Source organism: Chiloscyllium plagiosum, unplaced genomic scaffold (genome assembly GCF_037043375.1).
Source record: "Chiloscyllium plagiosum isolate Xiang-an unplaced genomic scaffold, Cpla_swu_hap1 HiC_scaffold_1, whole genome shotgun sequence".
Lineage (NCBI taxonomy): Eukaryota > Metazoa > Chordata > Chondrichthyes > Orectolobiformes > Hemiscylliidae > Chiloscyllium > Chiloscyllium plagiosum.
In genome coordinates, this window is record NW_028270139.1 from 128378753 (window position 1) to 128400721 (window position 21969).

The 21969-nt window shown below is 40.3% G+C and overlaps 1 protein-coding gene across 2 annotated transcripts in view; it reads right to left on the reverse strand.

The window, feature by feature from the left end:
* dcc (DCC netrin 1 receptor) overlaps positions 1–21969 on the reverse strand; it is a 1326174-nt gene that overhangs the window by 134605 nt on the left and 1169600 nt on the right. The window contains exons 15-18 of one of the 2 annotated variants that reach the window (XM_087994379.1): positions 20934–21128; positions 18115–18210; positions 4648–4823; positions 1381–1519 (exon numbers count right to left, since the gene is read on the reverse strand). In XM_087994379.1, coding sequence (XP_087850505.1) covers positions 1381–1519; positions 4648–4823; positions 18115–18210; positions 20934–21128 — 606 coding nt within the window. Of the gene's footprint in view, positions 1–1380; positions 1520–4647; positions 4890–18114; positions 18211–20933; positions 21129–21969 lie in introns of both variants that reach the window. The other variant, XM_087994329.1, reaches the window with a different exon arrangement.

The window sequence follows — 21969 nt, forward strand, 5'->3', positions numbered from 1 at the left end:
CTGAAGCGTGGAGAGATAAGCTAGAGGAGGGTGGGGGTGGGGAGAGAGTAGCATAGAGTACAATAGGTCAGTGGGGAAGGAGATGAAGGTGATAGGTCAGGGAGGAGAGGGTGGAGTGGATAGGTGGAAAAGGAGCTGGGCAGGTCGGACAAGTCCGGACAAGTCAGGGGATCGAGTTGCTGGAGGTTAGAAACTAGGATGAGGTGGGGGAAGGGGAAATGAGGAAACTGTTGAAATCCACATTGATGCCCTGGGGTTGAAGTGTTCTGAGGCGGAAGATGAGGCGTTCTTCCTCCAGGCATCTGGTGGTGAGGGAGCGGCGGTGGAGGAGGCCCAGCACCTCCATATCCTCGGCAGAGTGGGAGGGGGAGTTGAAATGTTGAGCCACGGGGCGATTTGGTTGATTGGTGCGGGTGTCTCGGAGATGTTCCCTAAAGCGCTCTGCTAGGAGGCGCCCAGTCTCCCCAATGTGCGGGGTGTCTAATGTTCAACTCCTCACTCTTTGCAAAGAGAGGATCTTGACCCTTACCAAGAAGTCCTGGGAACAGTCCTGTAGAGATGCTGAAACATCTCAATAACCAAGGATCACTGTCTATTTTTGTGCTACTCTCTATTGCCCTCCATTACAGCATTTATTGTTAATGTGCCACAACTTCTACTCCTTGGTCACGATGCATTCTATCTTCTCTCTCCTGCAGGTATGAGCAGGATTGTCGCGGTCTCTGTGGTCAAGGCAATGGCATTGAAACACAGCCTCTTCCCTATCACTGAGGAAGAAAAGATGGATGCCTCAGAGGAAGCACTGGCAAGGTGTACCTCCTGTACACCTCCATATTCACCTCTCCCCCACCAGCTCTGGTAGTGATGCTTTGTGGGTACTTGCGGAAGAACACTGCACTGCCACGTCTCCATAGCTGGTCAAGGATGAAATGCTCCGGGTCATTGGTACTCAGATGACTACACCCAGAGGTGAGTTTGCTTTCCTACCCAATCCATTTTGAGTGTTGTTATCATCTCTTAATTGGCTCTTATAAAAGAAGAGTGGCCTGTAACAACTTTGGGCTGAACAAGACATGTACCAATTAGGCAGATGGACTGTAAAATCTAAAATTGCCCGTGCACTCAATACAAATCAAGCATCCGGATTTCCCAGTTAAAGTTTGACATTTAAAAAGAAGGTCCTTCACTGTTCAGCAAGTAGGTCACAAGGTTGTATGTAATGAGCTTTTGTTTTATATCCATAATGGCTTTTATTATTCACATGACCAAAAAGAACAATGCAAAACTCTCGAGCTACAAAAGTTTGAGCAGGAAATTGCACAGTCATCCAGCCAAAAAGAGGCACCAAAGTATTAATTTAGACAGTTTGCAATAACTCACCAGCTTCATATGTTGTAGCATGTGCAGTCATACTCCATGTGCTTGACCTCCGCCCTTTGGTTACCATGATTGAGAATTCATACATGGTGTTAGGTTTGAGACTTGTCACAGTTTGACTCAAAGCTGTTGCATCTACAGACTGCTCAACAACAAGACAGGAAGTAATGGTAAGTTGCTGACGGCAGATTGAAAAAGTAGAATGTATTGAGGGAAATTCAATTCTGCAACATTAAATACAACTGTCCCATGAAGTAAGTATTGATTGATTAATCAAAGCAAACTATTGGCTTTAAATATTATCTCAAATGGAATCATTTTATATTCACTTTTCAAATCACATTGTGATACTAATACTTTCCTTTTACACCCAGTTTGCTTTGCTAACTGATGAATTCTCCTTGAATTTTGCTCAGGAAAAAATCTGTGACAAAACCTTCTAAAATGAATAATATACAGTTTTGTTTCATTTTAATTTAATGATTTGATTAAAAATTACTTTTGACAATGAAGCTGTCCTATATCTGTCTTCTTCCTGAATAGTCACTACAATTGGTTTAAAAATCATTGTACTGTTCTCTGTTGTAATTGTTTAATTCCCTAGCTTTCTTTCATCATGTAATTTAAAGGTTTTTAAAACTTGGCTTCACCTAATCATTATTTCTACATCTTTTATCCTTTTCTTTTCAACTCTGGTGATGTATGCACCCTGGGGCTTTGTTGCTTAAAGGTTTACTTAATAATGGTAATTATATATACTGAAAATCTAAAAGCATTATTCACTATTCAGGATATTTGACAATCTTACTAATGCTTGTCAATAATTAACCTATTCAACTTGAAAGACAAAATGATTTTAGGATCATGAAGGTAATTCTTTTTCTAAAAGGTAATTTTTTTATGATTGTTTTGTACTGGATTGCTGAATTTTAGTTCAGCTTCATACATTCTGATCCAAATGTTGAGTCGAGTAGACCCAAAGCCAGTTACTCTCAGCACCATCAAATTTAACGAAAGATCTTGAACACTGGTTTGGCCCCCTTTATGTATTCATGAGCCTGATTTAGGCAAATGGCAGAACTCTTGAGTATTGCCTCTCCTGAAATGGAGTCAACTGTGTTTAGATTACATTACAGTGTGGAAACAGGCCCTTCAGCCCAACAAGTCCACACCGACCCGCCGAAGCGCAACCCACCCATACCCCTACATTTACCCCTTACCTAACACTACGGGCAATTTAGCATGGCCAATTCACCTGACCTGCACATCTTTGGACTGTGGGAGGAAACCGGAGCACCCGGAGGAAACCGACGCAGACATGGGGAGAATGTGCAAACTCCACACAGTCAGTCGCCTGAGGCGGGAATTGAACCCGGGTCTCTGGTGCTGTGAGGCAGCAGTGCTAACCACTGTGCCACCGTGCCACCCAATAGGCTGACCATAAGTTTCAGGATCTGATAGGCTGGACTGTAATCATTCAAATCTGACTTTTTATTTTAACTGAGGGCCTTCTGTTACTGTTTAGACTCTAACCTTCCAGTCCACGCCACTTCTGCATTAAAATGCTCCAGGATCTGTACCTGTCTGGAATGTAGCATTTCAACAACTCAAAGGGCACAACGACAAGGAATAGAGATGTACAGCCCCCTTTTTAATTGGTTGGGTTGTAATAGCAGGCACAACTACTGTCAGTTTCAAGTCTCTAAAGGAGTTTCTTGTGATGACAAATTGTGGATGGTCATCTAACATTAACAGGGACTGCAAACATATGAATGAACATGCAAATTAAAAATAAAATTAAAAATCACACAATGCCAGGTTATAGTCCAATAGATTTATTTGGAAGTACTAGCTTTTGGAGCACTGCTCTTTTACCAGGTAGCTATGAAAGAACAGTGCTCTGAAAGCTAGTGCTTCCAAATAAACCTGTTGGACTATAACCTAAAGTTGTGTGATTTTTAACTACGTCCACCCTGGTCCAACACTGACTCCTCCAAATGACATTGAAAGCATTTGGTGCCCTATGCCTGCTCAACCCATTCAATAAAATAGTAATTGATCTGACTGTGACCTTGATGCTACTTTCCTGTTTTACTCCCTTATATCTTTTCCTTCCCTGTCAATCAAGAACCTATTTGCCTCTGCCTTGAGGAACTTCAATGACATGGCCTCCACCAGTCTCTGGAGAAGAGGATTCCACAGACTTACAGCAGTCTGAGCACAAATATTTTTCCTCATCTGACTTGAATGGGGATCACCTATTTTTAAATGGTGTTCCTTAATTCTGGTCTCTTTCACAAGGAGAAACATCCCTTAGCATCCACTCAGTTAGGTTCTTCAGGATCTTACATGTTTCAATAATATCATCATTCATTCTTACAAACTCTAATGGTATAGGCCCAGACTATTTGATGTTTCCTCATATAAACCCATTCATCCCAGGAATCAGTCAAAAGAACCTCATCTCCTTAATGGAATTAATTATTTTTCATAAATAAGGAATCTAAAACTGTACACCCATCTCCAGGGTTGGCATGTTGGCACAATGATTAAAATTGCTGCCTCACATCGCCCAGGAACTGGGTTTGTTTCCAGCCTTGGGTGATTGTCTGTGTGGAGTTTGTACACTTTTCTCGTGTTGCATGGGATTCTTCTGGGTGCTGTGGTTTCCTCTTACAGTCCAAAGATGTGCAGGCGAAGTGGATTGGCCATGCTAAATTGCACAGTGTCCAGGGGTGAGCAGGCTAGGTAGATTAGTCATGGTAAATGTGGGGACAGGGAGGGATGTTCTTTGCAGGGTTGGTCCAAATGGTCTCCATCTGCATTGCAGGGATTCTACAAAAGGTGCGATCATACCAATATCCTGCTCCAGTTGCAGAGCACTCTGCAAGTGCAGCCAGCCAGACAACAGGGTAGCCAATTGACTTTGAGGCTAATGAAACCATTGCGTTGGTTGAGTTTTACATCTCAGCACAGCTTGAAGGTGGAATACCTTGAAGGTCTATACTTTACAGTAAATAACAATACTATATGAACAATACAGTATACTAGAAATTCACTTATCATCGAATTAGCATGAAAACCTCTTCCTCTCTCCCATTTTTTATAACGTGGAAACATATTTCAATGATTGCCTGCTGAATTAATTAATGTGAACAGAAAGTAATTCAGGTTTAACTTCAAAAAGTGTAAACTTCAGATTCTTCTTTAAAATCATTTTCAGAGAGGAAACATGTGATATTTTGCAAAGAAGTTTGAAATGTAAGTTACCTTGTACTTGGCATTGGCAGAATAGCTTGTCCTCCATCGAACAGTATAAAAACGTCCATCTGTTGTCAACTTCTGGTTTTTAGGCACAGAATTGTCTGCCCAGCTGACTCTGACAGAGTCATGGCTGACTGCAACTGCTTGCACACCTACAGGTGGTAACATGGGGGTGGAGGCATCTGGGATCGAGGTAGGAAGATCACCAAACAAATGAAACAAATCAACATCTAAAGGGTCAACAGGGTCTGGGTCATGGCAGCAAACAAATCATGCATTGAAACATGGAGCAGAAAAGGAAGGAAAACAGCAGCAATAATCCAAGAAGAGAGAAATGCATAAAAATGAAGTGAAATGATATGAGAAAAATTATAAAAAGAATCAGGTTAATTTAGTCAGGAAAGTCAACTTATACAGGGATAAGCAAGCATATGACTAAAAACATCCCTTTAAGATGTTAAAGGGGGTAATCTTCCAATAACTTAAACTAAAAGTTGTTGCATGTTTGAATTTCTCGGCATAACTAAGTTATCTTCGTGTGTGGTGCACAACATCACACTTGGCAGAATGCTTGGTATGCTTATAAATTTTTCACAATAGGATTAGGAAACAGGGGGTCCCTGACAGGGATAAGAAGTGTGACAGCTTGGAGGGAGAACCAAACTGTTGTGTTTATGTTTGAATATTAACAAATGTAATAAACCAGTCGGATTTTGGTTCACACCTTTAATTCTCCATGCAGTGAGTTTCTGAACTTGGCCATAGGAATAGAGAGGAAAGGTTTCTTCTTAGAAAGTAAAAACAAGGGCACAAAGTGAAGGAAAACCTGTGCCATGATACTGTATGTTCAAAAATGCAGAAAATCCTCGAGCATTGTAAATCCATTGTGTCGTGTGTGATTTTTCCAGGGTGGGTTTTGTGATGTCTCAGCATCATACATGCGCTGTTCCCAGATACAGTTGGCCATTTAAGTGATTCACTGGCTTAGTTCCCATTATGATAACCTGCTGTATAGATCCCTGAGTATACAGAACAGACCAGCTAAGAATAGGTCTGCACTCGATGCATTTAATTTCAGCAGTCAAGGTATCTATTTGAAGAGTTCAGATACCCTTGTGAATATGGTCCCAGGAAACCTATTGAACCAGGGGTGTGGTGGTGAGGTTTTCTTTAGGAGTGCGAGTTCTATATGCAATTAGGGAAAGGGGTGTCAGTGTTCTTTGAAATTGGTGATAATGGATAAGATTGTACATAAAAACTGTTAAACTCTGTGGAACTGTCAAACCTGTCAAAAAAACTGTCAAGCTTGTCACACCTATCTAAAAGTGACAAAGCTTTTAAAGAGATCAAGATCTCCAAAAATGAATTTTTAAGAATGCCCTCCAAGCTGTCGTACTTTTACTCCTGAGAGAAGCCCTGTTTGCCTTTTTCTCATTAAAGTGAAGCCTTAAATGTAGAACATTTAAAGTAACACAACATTCTCTTTTCTCATGTGTCCACAGGTGCTAATGGACACTAAATGAGTCAGCACGGTAGGTGAAGGGGGAAAGGGTGATGATTGGTTTGGTGTGTGAACTAAGTTGGCATATTGGGTGTGAACAGCCATTAGACAGTTTGTTAGAAGAACATAAGTCGAATCAGGAGTATGAGGTAATGGGTTTCAGAGCACAGAGTGGTACAGGGTGGAGTGGGCCATGGCAGCTGGATAGCAGGGCAGAAGGGGTAACAGGGGCCAGGGCATTAGGTGGTATAGGCTGCATGAATGGGGCATGAGCAACACGTTTAAGGTGAAGGGAATGTGAGGGATGCAGACTGGAGCAATGTTTTATGTTTTATTCTTTTATTTTAATTTTTGGACATGGCGATGGATCCCCAAACCAGGTTTTCTACCAACCCAGCTCACAACCCAGTAGTCTTCTCAACACTTCCTGAGTCACCTGTAGTGACTTGCATTGCATCCTGGCCCCCACTGAGCATGCTCCACCATTCAATAAGGTCTTGGCTTGTTTGATTGTAGCTTTAACTTCACCTTCCTGCATGTCCTATTATGTTCAAATCCCTTGACAATCAAAAATCTGCCAAAATGACCTTTGCATATATTTAATATCCCAAACTTCACTACACTCAGTGAAAGTGAATTCCAAAGACCAAAATAACCCCAAAATATCGTCTATTGCCTTGAGTAGAACTGTGGTACTTCTTGGTAAAGACTGAAAGTTCACATATTTAATAATTGCTCTGATTAGACTGGGTGATTGATATACTTTCAATATAATTTGGGTAATATTCAGACTTTTGGATATTGATATATGTTTTTCTGTACGTCTGAAAGAATTAACAATTACCTTATCAGAGGTTCTGTAGCCATGTTGACTTTTTTTAAACAGTGTAAGGGTTAGTTTTCAGACCAAATGTGTTTTGATTTACTTAAGGAGGGTTTACACTGTAGCAAGGTCAACAAATGTACCTCAAGGTTTCTGTTAGAAATTTACCAGCTTGTTTTTATTTTGAAGTTTGCGGAAGTACCTGTAGTTTAGAGAGAGACAGATATTTTCAGTTTTGGGCGGCCTGCAGAAATATCCGTATATTAAGTTGCTCCTGAGAGAGGGAGAAGATAGTTTGATTTCTTAACACGAGAGTAAGGAGTTTGTATTCGGTCAAGACTGGAAGTATTTGGATAAATCCTTGATGAGATTATTTGAAGCTGGGGACATTTAAGCTTAAGAAAATGATTTTCCAGACTGGAATTTGAAGTCAAATTAAATCTATCAAGGTGTTAGAGAAACTAATTTACTTGTATGTGTACTATACAAGGGGTGCATTTATGTATCAGAGAAGGTTGTCTTGGTATGTGAAAAGCAGTGTTTTGGTGGATGAATGGTATTATATTTCCCTGTGTGTTTCAATACCTTTCTTTGCATTATAAGGAAATGGCCTGGATTATTCTATTTTATCTTTATTCCTTTTGCTTAATAGACTTATATTTTATTCTTAAAAACAAACCTGCAATATTGTATGTTTATGTTTCAGTGAGGCACCACCAACCAAAACATAAAATGATCTATCAAGCCCTACTTGCAATCTGACTTGTTCAATAATAACATTGTTTGGGGTCATAACATTATAGAAAACTTGATTTATGTCCCATTATGCCATTGAAGGGCAACAAACCCAATTTTTTTTTTGTTCATCTTTTCAATCTAGATATAGGTTGTAAGTTTGAATGCAAGGCCTCTAGGAATTCTTGTGCGTATCTTTGTTTAGCCTGCCCAAGACAGATGTATTGTCCCAGTCGAACTGGTGTTTCTTGTTGTCTGTGTGTAAGGATACTAGTGATAGTTGGTTGTGTCTTTTAATGGCTAGTTGGTACTTGTATATCCTGGTGGCTAGTTTCCTGTAAAATATCCTGCAAGGACTGCAACAAACATTGCATTGGACAGACTGGCAGGAAACTACACAAATACCAACTAGTCACCAAAAGGCACGAGCAACTATCACTAGTATCCTTGCAGACAGACCATGAGGGACACCAGTTCAACTGGGACACTACATCCATCCTGGGTCAGGCTAAACAAGACACACATGGGATTTCCTAGAGGCCTGGCATTCAAACCAGAACTCCATTAACATATGTATCGATTTGGACCCCATTTACCAACCTCTCATAAAAAGAACTGTAAGCAATATCACCCACCACAACAAATCAAGGCACATAAATAGAAAGTGGGACAGTACATCAGTGCTTCAATGGTGGCTCACTGATGATGTTACATGGTGACAAAACGTCTGAGAACAAATCTTCCAGCTCAGCGAGCAAACTTACAACCTGAACCACAACCTGAGCTACAAATCTTCACAAAAATTGCAGTCTAGATATTAAATTAGAGGTGGCTTAAAACAACTTCAAATAATTTTGGGAATAATAAACTAAACCACTCAACAAGTTTTTTAACATCATATTAAGAACATACTGAAGTGTTATGCTATCTTCGATTGACACTGAAAACAGAATGCAGGTGACAGACATCTAGCCCCAAACAAATCTAAAAGCACGGCAATTGGCTGCATTGTCTTAAACATCTTGAGTTGAACCTCAGGCAATTGATTGAGCCAAACCAAAAAAAAACAAAGAACTGTAGATGTTGGAAATCAGAAACAAAAACAAAAACAAAAATTCTTTGAGCCTGACTGATTTGAATATTTGCAATTGAAACAATTTAGCTGAGATCTGAAATATTCAGCCTGGGTAGTCTGTACCATTTTCAATGTACAGAAATATGTCAGAAAGCATGAATCATGTGCAGTGAACTATAGTAAAATAGCATTACACGAGAGTAATTACCAGCCATGTTTGCTGTCTCAGGTTTGACAAATGTATACTCTTACCAATGCTCCCAGGATGACAATTTAACTCTCAAAACGATTTAAGATCAGCTTTTCCTTCTCATCCAAAATCTCATTCCCACTAGAGGAAGACTTGTTAAAGTGAGACCCCAAAGGTCTCAAGATCAATTTTGCCCTTAATTCTGCACATTGTGCTTTAGACAAAGTCTGACATAAAGTCACAGTCGAACAGTGCCTTAATTAACTCTTAGAAAGTTGTTTGTATCTCCTGTGAGGGTTGCTACTAGTTCTGCCCATAGCTGAAAAGACATCAAGGGAACAGTGTAAGCTGATGAAGAAACCACATAATTGAAATCTACAGTTTCATCCTCAAAGCTTAAGGGAGGTAAATGAGAGAACCAGGAAATTATAGATCTATTAGTCTAACATATGTTGTGGAGATGTTAGTGGGATCTATAACTAAGGACAAGTGACTGAGCACTTAGAGAAATTTGAACTGTTTAGAGACAGCAAACTTGGATCTGTAAAAGTCCAGTTACCTCTAAAAATCCTAATTGATTTTTTCAGGAACTAAGGTAGTCGCTATGGGATACTTACGTAAGTAGTTTATATGGACCTCTAGCAGACATTTGATAAGATTTCACAAAAGAGACTATTAACTAAAATTGAAAATTGTGACAACATAGACAAGCATTATTCTGATTGGGAGAATAGATAAATAGTAGAAAGTAGATATGGTAGGAGTAATGAGCTATAAGAAAACCATGAGTGACATGCATAAGGATCTGAATATAGGCTGTATTTATTAATTACTTAGAAGATAGAAGCTTGCCAATAGCAAGTAGATTGGTAGCATAGGAACTAGATTGGAGAATAAATTGAAAAGAGACATTGATGCATAAATTAAATGCATGGTCAAAACTGTGACAGATTAAATTTAATGCATGAGTTTTCCCAGTTTGGGCTAAAGAAGAATTTCAACATTCTTTTAATTTTGAAAAACGCAACAGTGCAAGTTCAAAGAGATTTAAGCAGTTGTGAGGACAGATCAGTGAAATGAAGTCATCAAAAGAAAGGTAAATGGCATTGTCACATTTATAACCAAAGGGTGAGATTATAAAGGGGAGGATATTATTACTCCAAAGCCCAGGCTCAATCACTCCTGGAGTACTGTATGTACTTCTGGGCACTATACGTTAGAAACGATATTTACTTTCATATACTGAGAAAAGATTAGATTAGATTCCCTACAGTGCAGAAACAGGCCCTTCGGCCCAACCAGTCAACACCGACCCTCCGAAGAGTAACCCACCAGACCCATTTCCCTCTGACTAATACACTTAACACAATGGGCAATTTAGCATGGCCAATTCATCTGACTTGCACATCTTTGGACTGTGGGAGGAAACTGACACAGACATGGGGAGAATGTGCAAACTCCACACAGTCAGTCGCCCGGGGCCGGAATTGAACTTGGGACCCTGGTGCTGTGAGGCAGCAGAGCTAACCACTGAGCCACATTGCTGCCCCAAAGAAAAGGAGTGGAGCAGAGCATTACCTGAGTGTTACTATTGTTCCAGGGCTGAAACCGTGAGGAATGATGACATAGTTAAAGCTTATATGTATGGTATATAAAAAGATGAAAGGTGACTTGATTATGATTGTTCAGAGTTTGAAAGGAATTGGTGAGATAGAACAATACTCCTGCTGCTGATAGGGATGACTAAGACAAGTGGACATAATCTTATATTCAGAGGCAGGTATTTGGAAAACAGGTTTGGAGCTCTTAAGCATAAAATAACTGTAGATATTAATTTAATTAATAGCTTAAAATCTGAGATTTATAGGTATTTGTGATGTATATGAGTCTGAAAGCGTTAATATTAAGGGATGCCATAAATACTACTATATTTACCACATCATTGTAACCTGCAACTAGTTGCTATCACGCAATCTATCTCTTTAACGAAAATAAACCTTTCTAGTCATGCCATGAAGTGGTTTTCCTACACAACACTAGTCCAATCATGCCATGTAGTTTCCTACCCTTGAAGAAGCTGGTGTCAGCAATCTTTATCGTGAACAACAGCTCATATAGTGTAGTGATCTGACACACCCATACAAACATTTGTTAGCCTGGACCCTTCAGCACAGACTGGTACAGCAGGAAAATAAAGCCAAGGAAGATTACAATTCAATAGATTGTATGAATAGTAAACAGTGACAGAAATAGGAGTCCAATGAGGAAGGGGAGAAAAAGGCAATGAATAACAGAACAGAAAAATATAAAATGGAATTTTTTAAGAAAAGGAACATTTGGTTGGGAAAGACTCAACAAAATTCTGATTGAAGAATATTGAAAGATAAAGAGTGATGTGATGGAAACGTTGCAAAACAGTGATTCCTAACTTTGAGACTCAGACATTTCCAATGTGTCCAACCTATAAAACTGACAGGAATATCAGAAAACACACATGGTAGAAAGTTGGTTGGGTAGAATGCGTTTGGCACAGCTTTCTGCAATAATATATGTAAATTAACAAGGGTAAATGCCATATTATATTTAGGAATGAGCCAGATTCAGGCAACAGCCTAACAGTGCATAAACATTTATTCAATGGTGAGCAATACATAATTGAGTTTAACGTTATGTTTAGAAGGGAGGAAGTGTAAACAGATTCTAGATTTAGATAATGTTGATTTTGATGCAAGGAGACAGATTCTATCACAATAAACCAGGAAACTCTGTTAATGGGTAAAGCAACAAAAGATCAGAGAAAGGTGTTCACAAAGGAATGCAGTGTTGCATAGAATCAATTTATACATCAACAGTTCAACCTTATTGGCCAAAAAGAAACAGCCAAAGATGACTAAAGAGGGAAGACAATAAACAAAATGACTTTGACTATGACTAAAATGATCTAAAATCATTAAACTAAAAGGACAGACATTGAAAACTGCAAAAATAAAGGCAAACACAGAAGGTACAAAGAAAAGTGTGACAAAACATAAATCAAGAGCTACAATAAATGATAAAGAAAGACTTTCATTTCAATGATATGACTATTAATATAACAAGACTACTGTAATTAGTAAGAAACAGTTGGTGGTCAGGAACAATGTGGGCCCCTTGAAAACTAGTAGCATTGTAATTGTCACTGAAGTAAGGAAATGACATGCTAAATAATTAATTTACATCAATTTTTAGTGTGAAAAAGAAGTCAGACTGCTGGACATCTCAAGGAATGTAATATTGAATCAGAGATAGAGACTCAACAAAATGAAAATTGGAAAAATAACAGCAATGAATAAAATTGTGACAGTACAAAGTGATAAATCCCGAGAAGCACATGGATTCCATCTCGGCATTTTAGAGGAGGTAAACAAAAAGATTGCAGACTATACTCTTCTAAGGGACTCTCGATTTAAGGAAAGTCCCTTTAGATTAGAAAACTGTGCACGTCATTTCACTAATTAGAGGTAATTAGAGAAGTAAACCGTGGGCTGGATTTTAGACTCCCACACCTGCAGTTTTGAAGCTGGGGGCCGTGTAAATTCCAGCAGGCAATCTACCCGACAGCCCCAGTTTAATATCGAGCCGAGCCAGTTATAAAAGGATTATGTGGGTGAGTTTACTTACACAGCCACAGGCAAGTGTTCACTTGGTCTGATTGACATCTCACAAGGTTAGAGTGTTATTTTTTCTGTGATCATTTTTCTTCAGCTTCTGTGTGCTAAATCTAATGTTTTTTCGGCAAAATGCAAGTTGTGTCAAGTTTGGTGGTGCGATTCTTGCTTCAAGGTCCAACAATTTTTTTTGTTTTTTCTTAAACGTGCTACATTAATTTGCATTTGAGCCATGGAATCAAGTCCAATTTCTGCCCAATTTTACCACATCCCATTCCTGGAGCAAGTCACCACTCATCTGGAGATCCCTCAATTAACTGGCATCCCAATCATCGGTACCATTTTTAAAAGGTCATTGTACACCAGGAAAAAAAATGTTAGTTTGGAGCTGCCTGCACTGTTCCTGATATTTGCCTCAGACATGACAGACAGGGGGAAATTGGCTTCGATCTTCCTGGAGGTGCATAGGCAGAGTTTCTTCTTTCCCCAGTAAGGGAATATATACCTTTGGGGATTTGTCAGTAGTAAGATGCTGAACATGAAACTCACTGCAGGAGGAATGACTGCTGTTGTCATTAGTCTGAGGTTTCCATGTGGATTAGAGCCGTCTCTGCTGTCTGGAGAGAGAACATCACTGTTCTTCTCCTCTGTGTAAATGCCACCATCTCCTCTCTGGGTAACTCATACTGCCCCAATCTCTGCCACTGTACCATTGCCAAGGTTCATGGTCTACCTCTCACACTATTGCCTGCAACATTATCCCTCACATATTCTTATCCAATCCCCTACACTGCGAACCATATATGTCCTCTGCTTTCTACTCACTCATGAGTGAACATTTCTCCCAGTTGACAGCTGTGCCACCCACTTTCATCCCACTCCCTCCCTCCCTTTGCCTCACTCCAGGCCCATAACAAGGTGTAGACAGCCAAGAGAGGGGAGACGTCCAACATCCACCTCCTTACTCTCCATGAAGACAGTACCCTGTTTTGCCAGTGAGCACCAACCTGTTCTTTTGGTGGTGCTGAAACATTCATGTTCCAGCAGCCAAGTAAGAAACATTGTCCATTGTTGGGCTACTTTCCCATTACTCCCACTGTGAATGAATTCTCAACTTGCCTGAACTTCTAGCCCTTGTTCACAATGCACTCTGTATTTTGTAGGTACAAGTCTTGGTGGTCAAGAGACCAGCCCCACAACACATCTCACCACCATCTCTACAGAGGACATCACGGATGTTTGGAAAGTTGCTTCCTGCTTCCCTCCACCAGCTCAGATTCTGACACCTCCGTGGGTATTTGAGCTGGATTGGCGACAGGAGCACAGGCTGGTGTTCACAACACTTCCATCTTTCTACATCCGGCTGAGGAAGAAACACTAAAGCCACTGATGCTCCAAAGACTACTGGAGACCAGCCATCTGCTCAGTGGCAGGAGCCCATTTTATTGGCCATTAACAGCTCCACTGATACAACCAAGCTGACACAAGGGCAGAAGGCAGGTTTGGTGGAGGCACTGGGAAATCTCATTGAAATGTTGCATCTCTGCACCGATGCCATTGGGATCATGCTGACTCTGGCACGTGAGCATCTGGCTGCTTTCATGGACATAGTGCGAGGTCCAGCACTCTCAGAATCTGCTGGATAATTTGCTCAGTCCTGCAATCCCTCGCTCGAGCCACTAGTGTCCAGTGACAGGGGGCAAGGACTTCACTCCAGGTGTCCATTCCCCATAGGGAGACTGGGCAGTGCCAGCAGGACCCCAGACAGAGGAGGTTCCACATACAGATTCATCAGAGGTTTCTTGTCAAGACAGTCCAGAGGTGACCAAATCTTCCACTTCCACCCTGCCTGCCGCCCTCAGCCCTGTGAGAGGACCATTTATTTCTGGTACCGTGATATAGTCAAGAGGAGAGGACTTGGCATCCACACTCTAGGTTAATGCCCAAGGTTCACAGGCAGCACATAGTACTCGCTGGTGTCTTTCACCTGAGCTGTACAGGTGGCTGTGTAAGGATGTCATACTTTAAAGGGGTTAATTTTGCATCACTCAAAAGTGAAGCCCCCTCACTCTTTGAAAGGAACACGTAACCTCCCACACTATGTGTGTGATAGCAGCCTTCTTCAGTTGCATTTGTTATGTACAGCATCATGGAAGTAAATGGCGGTTGCTCTTCTGACACTGAGCCTCTGACTCAGCCGTGTACTATTGGTGACTTTTCTTTCTTGATCACCGTCCCATCAACTCCTTCAGCTTCGAACATCCCCGTGTTTCCACACAACCCATCTAACTAAATACTCACCTCCTCACTTTATGTAACCAGCCCTAGGCATATCAAGTCAACACACCAGGTTAAAGTAGTCCACTGTCCTCCCTGTTGAAGTCAGAGTGCTGATGACTTGTCTTTGATCCCTCTACCCTGTATTACCCTTTCCTTTTAGGGCTCTATTTTCTTGCTACCTATGGTCATCTATGAAATTGCCCTCCTTTCACAATTATTGAGCCTTCTGCATCTCAGCCTGCTGCTTCTGATTTTGACAATTAAGTTGCCCAAATTTCATTCCAAAGCCTCTGACAGTCCTATTGAATTTTCATGGATGGACCCGAGGACTAATCATGATGGACTCCTTTGACACACTCAGACAGATAGTCCCGACTGATGACTGACCAGATGCTGACTGATAACTGTGCAGCTCCCTGACTGACTTACTATGACTTCCAACTGATTGTACAGACCCACAAGGACACTCCATGCCCAGCTCCCTGGACTGTAGAAGTATGGATCCCAACCAGGCTGATACTAGTGGCCACTTGACTAAGCCCAAACCCCTTGACTGATATCAGAGGGTGCTGAAAATGTGTTGCTGGAAAGCGCAGCAGGTCAGGCAGCATCCAGGGAACAGGAGAATCGACGTTTCGGGCATAAGCCCTTCTTCATGGCTTCCTGAAGAAGGGCTTATGCCCGAAACTTCGATTCTCCTGTTCCCTGGATGCTGCCTGACCTGCTGCGCTTTTCCAGCAACACATTTTCAGCTCTGATCTCTAGCATCTGCAGACCTCACTTTCTCCCCATGATATCAGAGGGTCCCCTTGATTTACTGTACCCCTCCACCTGATGGATTTTTCACTTGCCTTGACTGAGGATTGACTCATTAGACATTGAGACATGGCCATTAGGAAAAAGCACACGCTGTGTGGGTTTGGCACGTTCATGGTTGGCACATGGTGCAGGCATGAGACTGATGTAGCATGGTGCGACAACATGTCCACCCCTTGCACTGTTGGCCAATTTGACAAGTTGTCTGACTTTGTGTCTGCACTAAAAGGCAAGTCAAGACAAAAGTGCAGGGAGTCTTCAAGGAGCAGCTGAAGATGCAAACTACCAAAAGGTGAGGCAGGACAGGGCAAAGGTGTTGCGAGCATTGAGAGAGGCACAAAGTGAGTGTACATTAAGACAGAAAGCCAAGCAGCGCTGAGGTGCAGCCTAACCCAATCTATGGTGGGTGCCTATCTCTGTGCAAAGTGTCCTTTGCAGCAGTATTCCAGTGAATGGTGTTAGTGCAGAACCCGATTGTAAAGGCATCAGAGCTGTGCCATGATGATGTGGTGAGGTCAGTACATATTGGATACCATGGAACGTGGACGGGGGCTAAATGCAGTCACTGCTCAGGGAGCATAAGTTAAAAGGTTGATGCCTGATGCATGAGACTTAGGCCTGAAGGAACAAGTAGTGAGCTGGATTTCATTCTCAGTATCATGTCAGGCCATTCAATACTTGGTTAGAAAGTGGGACATTTGTTCTTGATGTCGAAATGCTCGTTGCTGACCATATCACACAATTTTCCCAACTTTCTCGCCATTGCCAACATTATTCAGAGCTGGCAAGATTCCAGTCTCTGCATTGATTTGGAAATCTTTTGTGTCCTCAACATATTTTGTATCCATTTGAAATATTTTAAATTGCATTAACTGCTATCAACCAATTTGTACAATGCAAGGTGCCACATTTGACAATATGACGATTAGCAGAAAATGTTTTTAATGACGCCGTTTGAAGGACAACTATTTTCTGGGACCCTGGAGAGAATCTCCCCGATTTTTCTCTGAAATGGTAACTTTTACATTAACCTGAGACAGCATCTTACCCAAGGAATAGTATAAAAACAATGATAAGGAAATAAATCACTCGTGTAAATCAAAGCAAACAGGAGTGAACATGAGAAGCACATTTAAATAACAGAAGAGAACATTAAAAGTAAGATAAGGATCATAAGGTGTGGCCATTGGAAAAGGCTAATTTTAATATCTTCATTATTGAATAATGGTTGAGAAAATATTTGGAAAAGAGAAATTAATCTTGAACACAGTCTCAAGGACATTTAATATTGGATTGAGGGCTTTTGATATAAATTTGCACAATATTAGTTCACACCTAATTTCAGGAAGTGCTTCCTCACAAAACTGAGATTAATGCCTGGAATGATCTTCCGGTTAATATAACGAATCTTCTAATAGTCGATGATATACTTTGACAGGAAGACTGTAGGTTTTGCAGAAGGTTAAGCTCGATGAAGTGAACATTTTCCCATTGAAAATTACATCCGTGATCTCCGTAATAAACTAATGCCTATCTGTTGCATGTCTAGCACAAAGGGGCGACTCATTAGCAAATGGCATCTTTGACAATGTCATTGAGGTTTCACAAAAATTAAATTTTTATTTAACTGAGTGCAGAACTCTTGTTAAAATTTTTGCTGATTCAATTAGAGATGCTAAAAGGGGAAAGAGAATAATTATCCATCCTTTGAACCAAGTGCTGATATTGAACAGTGCCAGGTGTAATAAGATTGAGTTTTAACTAAGTAATCCCGATAATTTATTCCATTGTCACTTTACTGGTGGGAATTTTCACAAGAGTTCTCTTAATTCTATGAGATCTGGATTTTGTTTTTCTTCACTCTGAAGTGGCAGGTAAATCTTCCTTTTTCAGGAATACACAACTTCTCCATCAGAAACTTAAAGGCATATGAGAGTAAATGTTTGAAAAGTTGTATGGTGAGTGAATGTAGAGATATATAATCAAGTTTATATGTGGAAATGTTATGCTTCAGCTCTTCCCTTCCAGCTATGAGTATGTTTTCACAAATTTTTCATTCCCCTTCTGTCAACTACATTGATTATTAAAGGTTCAAGATTTGCTGTGAACATTTTCCCATTGGAAATTACATTTGCGGTCTCTGTAATAAACTAATGACTATCTGTTGCATGTCTAGGTACATGCAAGGTTCAAGATACATCTAAGATACAAGAGTTGCCAAAAAAGGGTTACCAAACATTTCCCAATTCATATTAATTTAAGAAAACTCACTTGATCTTATGACAACCTTTTGCTGGGAATATTCCAGAACAATTGATACGGTTAGGTATTGTTGGCACAGCTACACCTAGATTGCAATTTTATACTGACAGTGGAGATGACTCTATCAATTTGAGTAGAACCTACCTGACAATGCCCTGGTGGTGGCACTCTCATACAGAGGGACTCCTTGCCCTGCATTGTTAAAGGCCTTCAAAGAAATAACATAATGGGAGCTTGGCTCTGCAAAAGAAAGCACGGTATTAACATCAGTGTTTCTCATTTCTCTTATTAATAACAAGACATTAGGTTAAATAGAGTATGAAACCTCAGACTGCAATCATTTTTATGTTGATTTTTAAACAATCATACATCTTAATTCATCCTCACACCAATGCATATGTATATACTTTTTCAATATTTGATAATGACCACGAAAGGTGTAGAAGTCATTTGTAAAATTAGTCTAATTAATATAAGTCACTGTCAATTTTTATCAAAAATATTAATTTGAGAGAATATAATAGGAACTCGGTGTTAATTACTTTATGATGATAACATATGAACTTAATCTGACCCAAACCTGCTGCTGCATGTCAGTTTATTATCTAAGTACCATAAAATGCTAATGAAGTTAGAGCTATTCATAATTTGCATTCTCTTAGACTTCTATACCACACAATTTTCCCTTATTTCTGCTTATTCTCCTGAAGTAACAGACCTGTGATAGGCTGAGGAAAGGACATCCTAATGTTTCTTCCCAGAGAATTCCAGTACCAGGCCCAAGTGGTCATTCTTGAAGTTAGACCATGATGATTGGCTTCAACAGCTAATTTCCAGGGGCCTCTCCTAGTTTCCTGCTTTAACTTCTGGGGTTGATTGTCAGGCCCTCTGGAGGAATGACCATTTATGCCATTTCCACGACATCCCACAGCTGCTGCCAAATCATGCTGCAAAGTAAGGAATTCTCGACCCTGACGCTGAAATAAAGACATTTTCCAACTGGTGTCACTGACTACAAATTAGCAATGGGAACTCTGATTATTAATTCCCTCTTCCTAGCTAATGTCTGCTGAAACTGATTACTGGCTCTACTGTTAATGGAGACTGTTATAGTGCAATAGTAGTGTTCCTACCAGTACTGATATTATCAAGAAGTCTTTCTGCATTGCTTCTAGCCTTCAAAACTGCTGTCATCACTCCACCTCCACTATTTTAATAAAGCTTATTCCTGACTCTGTTATGTTCTCAAATGATTACTCTACATTTCACCTTCCTTTCAACTTAACCGTTCATCTCCTCCAATTCCATGTTCAAACTCTTCCATCTTCAAATCCATATCAGGCTTTTTTCGTACCTACAGAGCCATGCCTCACCTTGTCAAAGTCATCAATATGTTTTATAATTTTAGCAGTATCATTGGTATGTCTCCTTATCCTCCGTCAATCATCACAATCAGTGGTTTATGTTAATTCACCATCTGTGGGACTGCTGTTACTTGTTTCAAACTTCTCCCACGCTTATTCTCTGCTTCAAATATTTATCCAACTTAAAATGGCACAATAGCCTTTGCTTCAACAGTCATGATGCCAAAGAATTCTGTGTTGTAATAATCCCTGGTTCCTGGGTGCTGTCTCCAATCTGCACAATTTTAATGTTCAAGCAGCTATTAGCCACTGACCCACTGGCCATTTTGGTCAGTTAATCAACAAGTGGCACAGTTTCTGAAGCATTTCTGTTAAAGTATTATATAAGGTCAGGTCTCAAAATAGGCTGTTAGCTACCACTTGCAGTAAGACTTGGTGCTTGCCTTGCTGAATTACAGCCTGGGAGTAAACTGTATATGTTCTAGGTCAACATGCAAGTATTAAAGATAAAAACTTCATTTATGTATTATTTCACTATGAGTTTACCAAAGCAGTAGGACAGCCAAAGGTTTTGAAGGGTAATCAGTGCCAAAGTGGCCACGCATGTCAATAGGATGGTAAAGAAGGCATATGGCATGCTTGCCTTTATTGGGGGAATTGAGTACAAGATGTCATGTTGCAGCTTTATAGGGCTTTGGTTATGCCACACGTAGAATATTGCATTCAATTCTGGTCGCCATGTAACAGGAAGGATGTGGACACTTTGGAGAGGGTGCAGAAGAGGTTTACCAGGATGCTGCCTGGATTAGAGGATATGAGCTGTAAGAAGAGGCTAGAAAAACGTGAGAGTGGCAGAGGCTGTGGGGACACTTCATAGAAGTCTATAAAGTTATGAGATGCACAGAGAGGGTTGACGGTAAGAATCTTTTTCCCAGAATTGAAATGTCTAAAATGAGGGGCTAAGCATTTAAGATGGGGGGGAGTTCAAAGGGGATGTGAGGGGCAAGTTTTTTACACGAAGAGTGGTAGGAGTGTGGAACGTGCTGCAAGGGGTGGTGGTGGGGTTAGATACAATGGGGGCTTTTAAGAGGCACTTAGATAAGCACATGAATACGCAAGGAATGAAGGGATATGGACCAAAGGCAGGCAGAAGGGATTGCTTTAATTTGGCAATATATTCGACATGACATCATGGACTGAAGGGCCCATTCCTGTGCTGTATGGGTCTATGTTCCATGACGCAAAATCAGCAGCCAATTTCTTCACATTAATATCTCACACATAGGAAATGAGCTGAAAAAGAAACTGTAAATTTATTTGAAGTTTTTGAGTTCAGTTGGGGTGGGATCTATTTTTACTTGCTGAGAGTGAATGTCATGTGAGAGATAACAGGAGTGTTTGAGCTTTATCCAACTTATTCAAACTGTAGTGATAATGTGCATGTAGTTTGAACTTGTATCTCGACATGTTACAGATTTGTTGGAACAATGGTTTTTACTTTCATTGCAACAGATCATAGATTCATTGCTAAAGACAGCAGTACCAGATGTCAAATATTTCCATGTGTCCTTCCAAATGTAGGGTTCCGATGATATTTACCTAGATTTTCAATGGAAAAATAACGTTGCTTGCTGTCGACCTGCACAGTCTCAGCATAGGGACTCCCCACTCCGTAACCAATGATGTAACCCCTGACTGCTATATTTGGGTTTAAAGGTGGAGTCCAAGTCATTACAATGCTTGTAGTCAGAGGTCTGACATGAAGAGAACTTGGCTGGTCAGGAACCTGGGATTCTGTAATTAAAGAACAAATTCTTCTATCAGTATATATCCACTTTACAAAATTACCTAGATAAAAATGAATTTTTTTCACTTTATTTTTTGTACAGCAGCTTTAGGATGAGCTTATTTCGTAATCTTATCGGCATATTGCACTTAACCCATTGAAATGCCTCAGTGTTTTTTTCATTCCATTTAATACTTTTGAACTCGATTGATTGTTAACGTCTACAAAAATGCATAGTTTCTTAAAGAGAGTAAAATCCCACAAGCAGCAAGGAGGTGATCCATTTAATTATTTTGTGATGTGGTTGGCCAAGACATGAAGAGAAAATCCTTCTCTCCCTTTAAATGTTAAAATTCACAAGACGATTGCAGCTTAATGTCTTAAAGTTGATTTTCCAAATGAGCACTCTTGGCATGGTGCCTTGCCTGTAGGCAGGAGCACACACTGGAAAATCACAGGTGTGCCTCTCACATCTCTGTCTGTAAATGGTACTGCTGTGGAGATTCTACTAAATGCACAGTAAGATTGTGTACACAATCCTATTTAAACATATTAGAAATCTGGCAGGCTCTGAGAGATCGTCTGGGATGAGTAGATTTAAATCTGGTTTCAGAGAGATTCACCATTGACTGGAATTCAGTCAGATTTTACTTCATCTATACTTGCTTGCCACTGAAGGCAAGAAGCAATTTTTAAAAGATTTGTCTATTTAAATTAAGTTTTCATTAGCTTCCTTCAGTGTTTGATTATTAAAGGTAGAGAACTCTACAGACATGGCTTTAGCCAAACCTTCTCCTACATTCCAACTCTGAACTCAGGGCCCATTTCTGCAGAGGGTTCCATGTTGTG